The sequence below is a fragment of the Globicephala melas genome, chromosome 8 (genome assembly GCF_963455315.2).
Source record: "Globicephala melas chromosome 8, mGloMel1.2, whole genome shotgun sequence".
NCBI classification, from domain to species: domain Eukaryota; kingdom Metazoa; phylum Chordata; class Mammalia; order Artiodactyla; family Delphinidae; genus Globicephala; species Globicephala melas.
In genome coordinates, this window is record NC_083321.1 from 52859581 (window position 1) to 52872562 (window position 12982).

The 12982-nt window shown below is 36.0% G+C and overlaps 1 protein-coding gene across 1 annotated transcript in view; it reads left to right on the top strand.

Moving 5' to 3' along the window:
- UVRAG (UV radiation resistance associated) overlaps nt 1-12982 on the top strand; it is a 360244-nt gene that overhangs the window by 88465 nt on the left and 258797 nt on the right. The window contains 1 exon segment of the mRNA XM_060303729.1: nt 6006-6167. Within this exon segment, the coding sequence (XP_060159712.1) occupies nt 6006-6167 (162 nt within the window).

The window sequence follows — 12982 nt, forward strand, 5'->3', positions numbered from 1 at the left end:
TTTTGCTTAGCATATTTGTGAGATTCATACACATTATTCATTAATTCTATGTGTACATGTCCATTAATACATATGTGTATGTATTTCTGTTACGTATATCTTTAGGAGTGGAATTAAGTGCCGGGTCATAGGTTATTTTCAGCTTTAGTAGATACTGCTAAATAGTTTTTCAAAGTGTTTGTGCCAGTTACATCCCTATCAGCAGTGTGAGGTTTTTAGTTGCTCCACATTCTTGTCCAAACTTGATATTATCTGTTTTGAAAATTTTAGCCATTCTGGTGGGATAGTGGTATTGTATTATGATTTTAATTTACATTTCCTCATATACTATTCTAATTGATCACCTTTTCCAGTGTTTATTGGCCATCTAGATACTCTTTTTTTAAAAAAAATTTTGGCCACGCTGTGCAGCATGCGAGGTCTTAGTTTCCTGGACCAGGGATTGAACCCGTGCCCCCTGCAGTGGAAGCACAGAGTCTTAACCACTGGACCGCCAGGGAAGTCCCTACATATTCTTTTTTTTTAATTTATATTTTTATTTTTATGAAGTGTCTGTTCTGGAGAAACATGCCAATTAATGCCAATTAAGAATAAACGAATTCTGTGCAAGGATTTGACTTTTTTAAAAATAAGTTTATGGGATGTATTCAATCTAATTTAATAGTTTATGTAGTCCTTTTTTCATGCTTCCTGTTTTTGATTATCTAAGGATTTGTGCAGTTGGTTTGTTGAATTCTCCTCTACCCTGTTGTTTCACTCATGCTCTGTGAGTATATAGCATTTTTGTGATCCCAGTTCAATGTGGAGAGGGACTTCTTGTAGACATGAGTATGGCCTGGGTCTGGGCTTTGAGTTATGTTCTTGTCTCCCTTTAAGACTACAAAAACCAAAACGTCAAGTTTATATAGGTCGGCAAATGCCTTTAAGAGAAAAGCCGTCTAGATTTACACTTTGGGTTCTAGCTTTCCTTTTTGGCTTGGCAAATCTTTGGTGATGTTGGTGGTTATTATTATTTTAAAAAATTTTAGCCAGCATTTTTAATTGTTTTCAGTAGGATGATTGTCTAGCCTGCTATTATCAGAAATGGATGGTTCCCTTCCATTCATTCCTTGGGCCATGTGTTAAATCTAGTCTTGCTGTTTCATAGTTACCCATCATGTTTTACCCAAAATATTATCTTTCATTATTGCCTGTATTTTTCAATAAATTTTTCTAAGAATAACTTTGGCTTCTTAAAATAATTAAGACTACCTTCAAAGAAAGATTTGCTATTATCAAATATTTCAGTGTATATTTCCTACAAACAAGGACAGTCTCTTAATAATCATATTAAAATGATTAAAATCAGGAAAGTGTAACATTGACACAATACAGTTATTAACCACAGTCCTTCATCCTCCACCCCCAGCTTAACTGAGGTATAGTTGACAAAAATTGTATAGATTAAGGTGTACAATGTGATGTTGTGGTATACGTATATATTATAAAATGATTAACCAAAATTAAGCTAATTAACATACCTATCACCTCATGTAGTTACTGTTTTTTGTTTGTTTTTGTTTTTGGGTAATGAGAAAACATTACTCTCTTAGGAAATTTCAAGTATACAATGTGGTATTATTAACTATAGTCACCATGTTGTCATTAGATTTCCAGAATGATTTCATTTTGCAGAACTGCAACTTTGTACGTTTTGGCCAACATCTCCCTGTTTCTCCCAACTTCAACCCCTGGCAACCACCATTACACACCCTGTTTCTATGAGTTTGACTTTTTTAAAAGATTCCACATGTAAGTGATATTATGCAGTATTTGACTTTCTTTTTCTGACGTACTTCACTTATCATACTATGCTTCAGGTTCATCCATGCTGTTGCAAATGGCAGGATTTCCTTTTTTAAGGCTGAATAATATTCCATACATATATATGCTACGTTTTCTTTATTCAGTCGTCTGTTGATGGATACTTAGGTTGTATCTACATCTTGACTATCATGAATAATGAACATGGGAGTGAACATGAACTGGGAGTGAACATGGGAGTGCTTCTATCTCTAAGACACTGTTTCATTTCCTTTGGATATCCACCCAGAAGAGGGTTAACTAGATCATATGGTAGTTCTATTTTAAATTTTTTTGAGTTACCTCCATACTGTTTTCCAACTTGTTGTACCAATTTTCCTTTCCACCAATGAATTCCTAGTCCTTATTCAGATACTGCCAACTCTCCAGGACTCAATTCAGAATCACTCTGTCTTTAGTTGTCATGTTGCTTTATTCTTCAGTCTGGATGGTTCTTTAGCCTTTTTTGGGGTGTTTTTGACTTCAGCACTTAAAACCATACAGACCAGTTATTTCATAGACTGTCTTTCAATTTGATTGACTGATGTTTCCTTGTGATTAGATTCAGGTATGCATTTTTGGCAGGAAAACTATAGCTGTAATACTGTATTCTTTTCAGTGCTTTGGTTTAGAAGGCACCTGTTGTTGGTTTGTCCCAATATCGATGTTAACTTTTGTCAGTTGATTAAGGTAGCGCCTGTCAGGTTTCTCCACTGTGAAGTTATAATTTTTCCATTTATAATTAATAAGTGATTTGTTAGGGAGAAACTTTGAGACTTTATATATCCTGCTTCTTATCAACTGTTCATTTACCAGTTTTAGCATCCATTGGCAATTTTCTCATTCCCATCTTTCAGACTTTTATATTTATTAATTGGCATTCTATCTTTATTTCCCATTTAATTAATTATTAATTATTAATCTACATCATTAGGAATTCAAAGATTCTTATTTTTATTCAATGGGTTATAATCCATTACTGTCATTATTTAGTTTGTTGCTTAAATTATCCCACACTGGGTTAGTGAAAGCCCTGTGAATTGATTCCTCTTTCCTTTTGATATGTCCACATCATTCTTTGAGTACCTACTTACATTCTGGCACGAGATGTTCCAGACTCATTTTGTACTCTTCCTGCCACAGCCCTGGAATCAGTTTTCTCCCGAAGGAACCCTTGGTTCCTTTTAGTGAGAATGCTAAATAGACAGCAAGATCTGAGCATGCTCATTGTTACTAGTGTGCTCATTACTTCTAGACTTTTTAAGGGACTGAGCTAGGAAATACACACACACACAAACACACACACACACACACACACACACACCCCCTATATCTTTTGCTCTATCTATCTGTGTATCGGTCTCTCTTTTAAAAACCATGCATTCATACGAACATCTCCATTTTCAATCCAACTGAACTCAGTTCATTTGTAACTCCATTCTCCGACAGTGAAAAACCTGGCTTCCACTGTCCTCAACATCTTTACTCATGCTTAGAATACACAGAAAGTGGCTTTAGAATTGCTAATCCTTACCACTATAAGAAGCAGACCTATACATTAGAGTTCAGTGTTTACAGTTTTTTTTCCCTGAAGTAAAAGCCATATACAATGAAATGCACAGATTTTAACTATGTAATTTGCTGAGCTTTGATAAGTGCATACATACCTGTCAAGATATGTACATTTCCTATCATTTCAGAAAGTTCCCTTGTGCCCAAGCCCTCCCCCCACAAAAGGAAACCATTTTTCACCACAGATTTGTTTTGCCTCTTTTAGAACCTCATATAAATGGAATCATCGTGCAGTATGTATTTTTTTTCATATTCTATTTTACATTCTTGCCTTGCCTTTTCAGCTGTACTTCTTTGCATTGATTTTTTAATCATTGCTTTAGGGATTACTATATGTACGCTTAACTACTTCATGTAAAACAGGAGAACCTGGCAACAGTATCGTTCCAGTTGGCCACCTTGTCTCATTTGTGCTATTACTTTCATATTTGTGAACCTATATATATGTTATAAAACCCTTTATACAGTTATAGCTTTTGCTTTAAACAGACATATATGATATAAATAAAATAAGAAAAATACATGGTCTTTTATATTTACTCCATGTTTACCATTGCCAGTGCTTTTTATTCCTTCTTAAAGATCCAGGTTTCTATCTGGTGTCATTTCTCTTCAGCCTGAAGAACTTCCTTTAGCATTTCTTGTAGTTCAGGTCTGCCTGGTTATTCCTAGACCTTAATGTTTATCTTCATTTTTAAATGAAACTCTACCCCTATCTAGAAGGGTTGCTAAAACAATTATGGTGGGATAGAGACTGGGGGTCATGTAAGAATGGAGTTCTGTTGATCTTAGGTTGAAATTCTTGGATGGTGTGGAATTAGAATAAAGCTGATTGCACAATGTGTTTATTGTGTTATTATCATGCTATTTATCGATAATCTTTTGGTGTCCTCAAACATCCATTTTGGTTAATTGGACATTCATTCACTCATTCAGCAAATATATATTTTTTAATTAATTAATTAATTTATGGCCGTGTTGGGTCTTCATTGCTGCGCGCAGGCTTTCTCTAGTTGTGGCGAGCAGGGGCTACTCTTTGTTGTGGTGCACAGTCTTCTCATTGCGGTGGCCTCTCTTGTTGCGGAGCATGGGCTCTACGCGCGTGGGCTTCAGTAGTTGCGGCGTGTGGACTCAGTAGTTGTGGCTCATGGGCTCTAGAGCACAGGCTCAGTAGTTGTGGCGCACGGGCTTAGTTGCTCTGTGGCATGTGGGATCTTCCCGGACCAGGGCTCGAGCCCATGTCCCCTGCATTAGCAGGCAGATTCTTAACCACTGCGCCACCAGCAGCAAATATTTATTGAGCACATAGCAGGTACTTTTCAAACTTTGGGGATCTTGTGGTAAACAAATCAGGCAATGTTTCTATCAGAGCTTTTATTTTAATGCAAGGAAATCAGACAATAAAAATATACAAGTGAAAAAGATAGATCAGACGTAAGTGCCATGAAACTGGAAGTCATGTTCCCACTCCTGAAATGTCAACAGCCACACCCACAAAAACACATACATCAATATATCCCCTAAAACAAAAACACTGCCCTAGTCTGTCCCCACTTTGGTCAGGAAGAAAAACTGACACAAAGCAAAGACTAATTACCCTTATATGAGGACCTTTTGATTTACTGATTTGTGTAATATGAAAATTGATAATTTAATGAAATTAATTATAGTTACATTCAGCAATGAAAGCCCTAACATTTAATGTAAGCGAAATAAATGAAAGTAAGTAATCGATGCATTGTAGTTCACGTCTATTGATAATATTAAAGCCCCTTAACTTTTTCACTTTTCAGAGAATGTTTCAACTATCTGGATAATCCTCTTAATGAAAAACAAAGTTCTTTCAGAGCATAAAGTTGACCATGCGATTCTTAACCTTAAAACCTTTCAGTAGCCCCACGTCTTGTACACAGTAAAGTACCACCTCCTTGGCAAGGAGTCTCGTGTTGGTCTCTCCAGCTCTGCGTCCTGCCGCTCTTGTGTTGTGTGCTCCAGCAGTTGTCTTAGTTCCCTGACCACACGGTGCTATGTCACACCTCTGAGCCCTTGTATATTATTTTCCCTTTGCCTGCAATTCCTCATTTTAATCTGGTGAACTACTGTTTGTCCTATAAAAGCCAAGTTTCATAGCCTGTGTGCTGTCTTTCCCCTGTGCCTTCCAAGTTTATTATTCCCTCCTGTGCTACTTTGTAACCTTTTGCATATTGCGCTTTTCATGAAACAATGTAATTATTTAAAGAGAGGTTTGAATCCAGCAACAAGTTGGAGGTACTTTGAGGGCATTGTGTATAAGTTGCTTCTTAATAATTGTGTATTGTGTTGAATAAATAAATGAATTACCATAGGAAGCCATGTTAATGAGAGATTAGAATATGTGCTCCTTCTATTGACTATAATAAATAAGCAGAGAAATTAAAAAGTACCGATATCACCCTCTTTATGTTAATTGGAATGTCTTCTTAAGTTTGCAATTTAGTATATTTATAAGTTCTTTTGGTTAAAGAACAAAATGATGTACAACCTAACTGAAATAACTGTAAACCGTAAACATTTAGGGTCTTCCTAAAGCATGTTTTCATTTCCATCAACAGAATCCAACATGGCGGAGTCTTGATTTTGGAATAATGCCGGACCGTCTCGACACATCTGTGTCTTGTTTCGTGGTGAAGATTTGGGGTGGAAAGGAGGACGTCTACCAGCTGTTGATTGAATGGAAAGTCTGTTTGGATGGGCTGAAATATTTGGGTCAGCAGGTAATTTTTAGACTGCAGTTTCAAGTAGTTGTCTTCTCTAAATGAACAGTCTAGCTTTTTCTGTTGAATCTTCTGATTCTACATTTCCTTTTATAAAGAGAGACCCTTTATGATTGTTCACTTACTTACAGAAATTTGAGTCATTGCCAGGTTTAAAAAATGACTGAAAATATTTATGAAGAACTGCCTTAACCTGATAATTTAAGAGGATATTTTTTGGGGGGGGCAGGTAGAAAAGCATATGCTTTCTCATAGCACTCTGCTTGTTCTGTCCTATTGGATGTTTCCCCTAGAATCTGAAAATTAAGTTGAAAATAAGCACCTCTCTTACGACCAGTAGAGTGGGGTTATTCCAAGAATAAGAAGGGCTTCTGTTTATTGAGCACAGGGATGACAAATGCCTGGCTCATATACTGCTACCCATTCCCCATGACTGATGCAGCTAACTCATCATAGCACTCTTAGAGCTGAGCTCAGAAGTAGCTCCATGATCCTTTCTAACACAGTGTTCCAGGATGCAACTAGAAACATATTGGAATTGCATCTGAAATGAAACCTGTTTGCCATACCCAGACATAAGTAATTACAGTTAATGTTTATAGTGACCTTGTGAAAGTTGATGTTATTGCCCATAGTTTCCTGATGGGAAAATTGTGCCTCAGAGAATTTAAGAAACTATCAAGATCACACTGCTAGGTGGAGCTGGGATTTAAATTAGGCCTGACTTAAAAATTCATTCTCTTTCTGCTGTACGACACTGGTATATACATGTAGTCCTTGGTAACCACTCAGCCCACATTGGAATAAATGCCATTTCTATTTTGTGATACCTGTGGGACTACTGATAAAGGTAACCCTAAAATGTTAGTTATATCTACAAACATCCTTCATATTTTTTACTATTTATTCAGTATATACTTTCTGGTATGTTTCTTTTAGAGAAACAATTCTACATTTTTCTTTTTCAGGTTAAAAAAAAAGCAAAACAGCTCTTCCCTTATTTTGCATACTATACTTTATTTTGTGTTCTTTTATAGTGACCAGAACAATGCATGCAATGAATATTTTGCTTAACTAAATTCTAACCTACTACAAATTCTGTTTTATTTTTATTTTTTTTCTTTTGTTTTAGGGCTGGTCTTAATTAAAACTCATGAAGTAATGACTTGTGGCTTAGGGTCTTTCTCCTCTCTTTTAGTACCAAATGCTTGTTGCCTTTAGCCTGGCTAACCAGCCCTGCCCTGAGGCACGTACTCTTTCTATCTTGCTACATGCCGGAGTTGGCTCTCTGTGTATAGATTATGATATCAAGCACTTGTTTATGTTGTGTGGGGGTGGGGCTTCTTAACATTAGAGTTGCAGGGCTATAGGCTTGTAGGGGAGGGTTTTTTTTTGGCCAGAGAAGATGGCCTTCATCGTGCTTTTCAGTTCACACATTCCTTAGGTGGTTGTTTTCTTAAAATACCCAGCTGTGCTTATGTCTAACTTACCCTAATTTCAGAGAGTTAGCATTCAGGTTCCTTCTTACAAAGTTGGTTATGTTGGTATCGCAGAGAACAAGAGAAAGAGAAAACATTTTTCTAAGCCAACTAGACACTTAATATCCTTGTAGAAAGTCACTTATGAAATAGGTATAACAAGTAACAGGCTACTAGAAAATCAGATATAATAGAATTACAAATTTTTAGAGGAAAGCAAGGCAAAAATGTGTTAGGTTAATAGCCAGAATCACTGAGGTTCATTGATTGGTCATCTGCTTTCTAGCAGGCATCGTTCTTAGTGTTAAGGATACAGAGATGAGTCAGATAAGGTTCTTAGACCCGGTAAACTGATGATCGATGAATAGCTGCAAAGAGAGCTATGGGAGTATGTTTAAGAGGTATGTAGACAAACCTGGATAGAGTCAGGGAATAGATGACTTTTGAAAGAAATTTTTTTACAGGTTAGGTTTTTTTGAGTTATAATTTACATACAATAAAATTTACCCTTTTAATGTATACAGTTCAATGAGTTTGACAAATGTATGAAGTAAGTAACCATCACTACAATGAATAATGCGGCTGTGGATATTTAAATATAGGTCTTTGTGTTGATGTAAGTTGTCATTTCTCTTGAATAAATACCCAGTATTGGAATTTCTGGTTCTAATGGTAAGTGCTATGTTGAAATTTATAAGAAACTGTGAAACTCTTTTTTCAGGGTGACTGTCATTCTGCCTTCCCATCAGCAATGTATGATAGTTCCTTATCTTTGTAAGGGCTTATTATTGTCAGTCTTTTTAATTTTCACTATTCTGATAAAGGGGTATCTCATACTGATTTTAATTTTCCTAATGATGAAATGATGTTGTGCATTTAAAAAATATGTTTATTTGCCATCAATCCCCCTACCTTCTTTTTTTGTGAAATGTTCATTCAGATCTTTTGCCCATTTTTTATTTGCTTGATTGATTTCTCATTATTGTGAATTGTAAAATTTCTTTAGGTGTTCTGTATGAGTTAGTCCTTTATGAGATATATATTTTCCAAATATTTTCTGCTAATCTGTGGCTTGTCTTTTCATATTTTTAAGTGTCATACTTTTTTTTTTTTTTAACATGGATCATCATAGCATCTTTCTTTTTCTTTTTTTTTTTTTTTTAACATCTTTATTCGGGTATAATTGCTTTACAATGGTGTGTTAGTTTCTGCTTTATAACAAAGTGAATCAGTTATACATATACATATGTTCCCATATCTCTTCCATCTTGCGTCTCCCTCCCTCCCACCCTCCCTATCCCACCCCTCCAGGGGGTCACAAAGCACCAAGCTGATCTCCCTGTGCTATGCGGCTGCTTCCCACTAGCTATCTACCTTACGTTTGGTAGTGTATATATGTCCATGCCTCTCTGTCGCTTTGTCACAGCTCACCCTTCCCCCTCCACATATCCTCAAGTCCGTTCTCCAGTAGGTCTGTGTATTTATTCCTGTCTTACCCCTAGGTTCTTCATGACATTTTTTTCTTAAATTCCACATATATGTGTTAGCATACGGTATTTGTCTTTTTCTTTCTGACTTACTTCACTCTGTATGACAGACTCTAGGTCTATCCACCTCATTACATATAGCTCACTTTCGTATCTTTTTATGGCTGAATAATATTCCATTGTATGTATGTGCCACATCTTCTTTATCCATTCATCCGATGGTGGGCACTTAGGTTGTTTCCATCTCCGGGCTATTGTAAATAGAGCTGCAATGAACATTTTGGTACATGACTCTTTTTGAATTTTGGTTTTCTCAGGGTATATGCCCAGTAGTGGGATTGCTGGGTCATATGGTAGTTCTATTTGTAGTTTTTTAACGAACATCCATACTGTTCTCCATAGTGGCTAAACCAATTCACATTCCCACCAGCAGTGCAAGAGTGTTCCCTTTTCTCCACACCCTCTCCAGCATTTATTGTTTCTAGATTTTTTCATGATGGCCTTTCTGAGCGGTGTGAAATGATATATCATTGTTGTTTTGATTTGCATTTCTCTAATGATTAATGATGTTGAGCATTCTTTCATGTGTTTGTTGGCAGTCTGTATATCTTCTTTGGAGAAATGTCTATTTAGGTCTTCTGCCCATTTTTGGATTGGGTTGTTTGTTGTTTTGTTATTGAGCTGCATGAGATGCTTGTAAATTTTGGAAATTAATCCTTTGTCAGTTGCTTCATTTTCAAATATTTTCTCCCATTCTGAGGGTTATCTTTTCGTCTTGTTTATGGTTTCCTTTGCTGTGCAAAAGCTTTGAAGTTTCATTAGGTCCCATTTGTTTATTTTTGTTTTTATTTCCATTTCTCTAGGAGGTGGGTCAAAAAGGGTCTTGCTGTGATTTATGTCATAGAGTGTTCTGCCTATGTTTTCCTCTAAGAGTTTGATAGTGTCTGGCCTTACATTTAGGTCTTTAATATATTTTGAGCTTATTTTTGTGTATGGTGTTAGGGAGTGATCTAATCTCATACTTTTACATGTACCTGTCCAGTTTTCCCAGCACCACTTATTGAAGAGGCTGTCCTTTCTCCACTGTACATTCCTGCCTCCTTTATCAAAGATAAGGTGACCATATGTGCGTGGGTTTATCTCTGGGCTTTCTATCCTGTTCCATTGATCTTTCTTTTTTTGTGCCAGTACCATACTGTCTTGATTACTGTAGCTTTGTAGTATAGTCTGAAGTCAGGGAGCCTGATTCCTCCAGCTCCGTTTTTCGTTCTCAAGATTGCTTCTCCTATTCAGGGTCTTTTGTGTTTCCATACAAATTGTGAAATTTTTTGTTCTAGTTCTGTGAAAAATGCCGTTGGCAGTTTGATAGGGATTGCATTGAATCTATAGATTGCTTTGGGTACTATAGTCATTTTCACAATGTTGATTCTTCCAATCCAAGAACATGGTATATCTCTCCATCTATTTGTATCATCTTTAATTTCTTTCATCAGTGTCTTATAATTTTCTGCATATAGGTCTTTTGTCTCCTTAGGTAGGTTTATTCCTAGATATTTTATTCTTTTTGTTGCAGTGGTAAATGGGAGTGTTTTCTTGATTTCACTTTCAGATTTTTCATCATTAGAGTATAGGAATGCCAGAGATTTCTGTGCATTAATTTTGTATCCTGCTACTTTACCAAATTCATTGATTAGCTCTAGTAGTTTTCTGGTAGCATCTTTAGGATTCTCTATGTACAGTATCATGTCATCTGCAAACAGTGACAGCTTTACTTCTTTTCCGATTTGGATTCCTTTTATTTCCTTTTCTTCTCTGATTGCTGTGACTAAAACTTCCAAAACTATGTTGAATAATAGTGGTGAGAGTGGGCAACCTTGTCTTGTTCCTGACGTTAGTGGAAATGCTTTCAGTTTTTCACTATTGAGGATGATGTTGGCTGTGAGCTTGTTACATATGGCCTTTATCATGTTGAGGAAAGTTCCCTCTATGCCTACTTTCTGCAGAGTTTTTATCATAAATGTGTGTTGAATTTTGTCAAAAGCTTTCTCTGCATCTATTGAGATGATCATATGGTTTTTATTCTTCAATTTGTTAATATGGTTTATCACATAGATAGATTTGCGTATATTGAAGAATCCTTGCATTCCTGGAATAAACCCCACTTGATCATGATGTATGATCCTTTTAATATGTTGTTGGATTCTGTTTGCTAGTATTTTGTTGAGGATTTTTGCATCTATGTTCATTAGTGATATTGGCCTGTAGTTTTCTTTCTTTGTGACATCCTTGTCTCGTTTTTGTATCAAGGTGATGGTGGCCTCGTAGAAGGAATTTGGGAGTGTTCCTCCCTCTGCTATATTTTGGAAGAGTTTGAGAAGGATAGGTGTTAGCTCTTCTCTAAATGTTTGATAGAATTTGCCTGTGAAGCCATCTGGTCCTGGGCTTTTGTTTGTTGGAAGATTTTTAATCACAGTTTCAATTTCAGTGCTTGTGATTGGTCTGTTCATATTTTCTATTTCTTCCTGATTCAGTCTTGGCAGGTTGTGCATTTCTAAGAATTTGTCCATTTCTTCCAGGTTGTCCATTTTATTGGCATAGAGTTGCTTGTAGTAATCTCTCATGATCTTTTGTATTTCTGCAGTGTCAGTTGTTACTTCTCCTTTTTCATTTCTAATTCTATTGATTTGAGTCTTGTCCCTTTTTTTTTTTAATGAGTCTGGCTAATGATTTATCTATTTTGTTTATCTTCTCAAAGAACCAGCTTTTAGTTTTATCTTTGCTATTGTTTCCTTCATTTCTTTGTCATTTATTTCTGATCTGATTTTTATGATTTCTTTCCTTCTGCTAAGGAAGGGTTTTTTTTTTTCTTCTTTCTCTAATTGCTTTAGATGCCAGGTTAGGTTGTTTATTCGAGATGTTTCCTGCTTCTTAAGGTGGGCTTGTATTGCTATAAACTTCCCTCTTAGAACTGCTTTTGCTGCATCCCATAGGTTTTGGGTCATTAGGTCTCCATTGTCATTTGTTTCTAGGTATTTTTTTTATTTCCTCTTTGATTTCTTCAGTGATCACTTCGTTATTAAGTAGTGTATTGTTTAGTCTCCACGTGTTTGTATTTTTTACAGATCTTTTCCTGTAATTGATATCTAGTCTCATGGCGTTGTGGTCGGAAAAGATACTTGATACAATTTCAATTTTCTTAAATTTACCAAGGCTTGATTTGTGACCCAATATATGATCTATCCTGGAAAGTGTTCCATGAGCACTTGAGAAAAATGTGTATTCTATTGTTTTTGGATGGAGTGTCCTATAAATATCAATTAAGTCCATCTTGTTTAATGTATCATTTAAAGCTTGTGTTTCCTTATTTATTTTCATTTTGGATGATCTGTCCATTGGTGAAAGTGGGGTGTTAAAGTCCCCTACTAAGAATGTGTTACTGTCCATTTCCCCTTTTATGGCTGTTAGTATTTGCCTTATGTATTGAGGTGCTCCTATGTTGGGTACATAAATATTTACAATTGTTATATCTTCTTCTTGGATCGATTCCTTGATCATTATGTAGTGTCCTTCTTTGTCTCTTCTAATAGTCTTTATTTTAAAGTCTATTTTGTCTGATATGAGAATTGCTACTCCAGCATTCTTTTGGTTTCCATTTGCATGGAATATCTTTTTCCATCCCCTTACTTTCAGTCTGTATGTGACTCTAGGTCTGAAGTGGGTCTCTTGTAGACAGCATATATATGGGTCTTGTTTTTGTATCCATTCAGCCAATCTGTGTCTTTTGGTGGGAGCATTTAGTCCATTTACATTTAAGGTAATTATTGATATGTATGTTCCTATTCCCATTTTC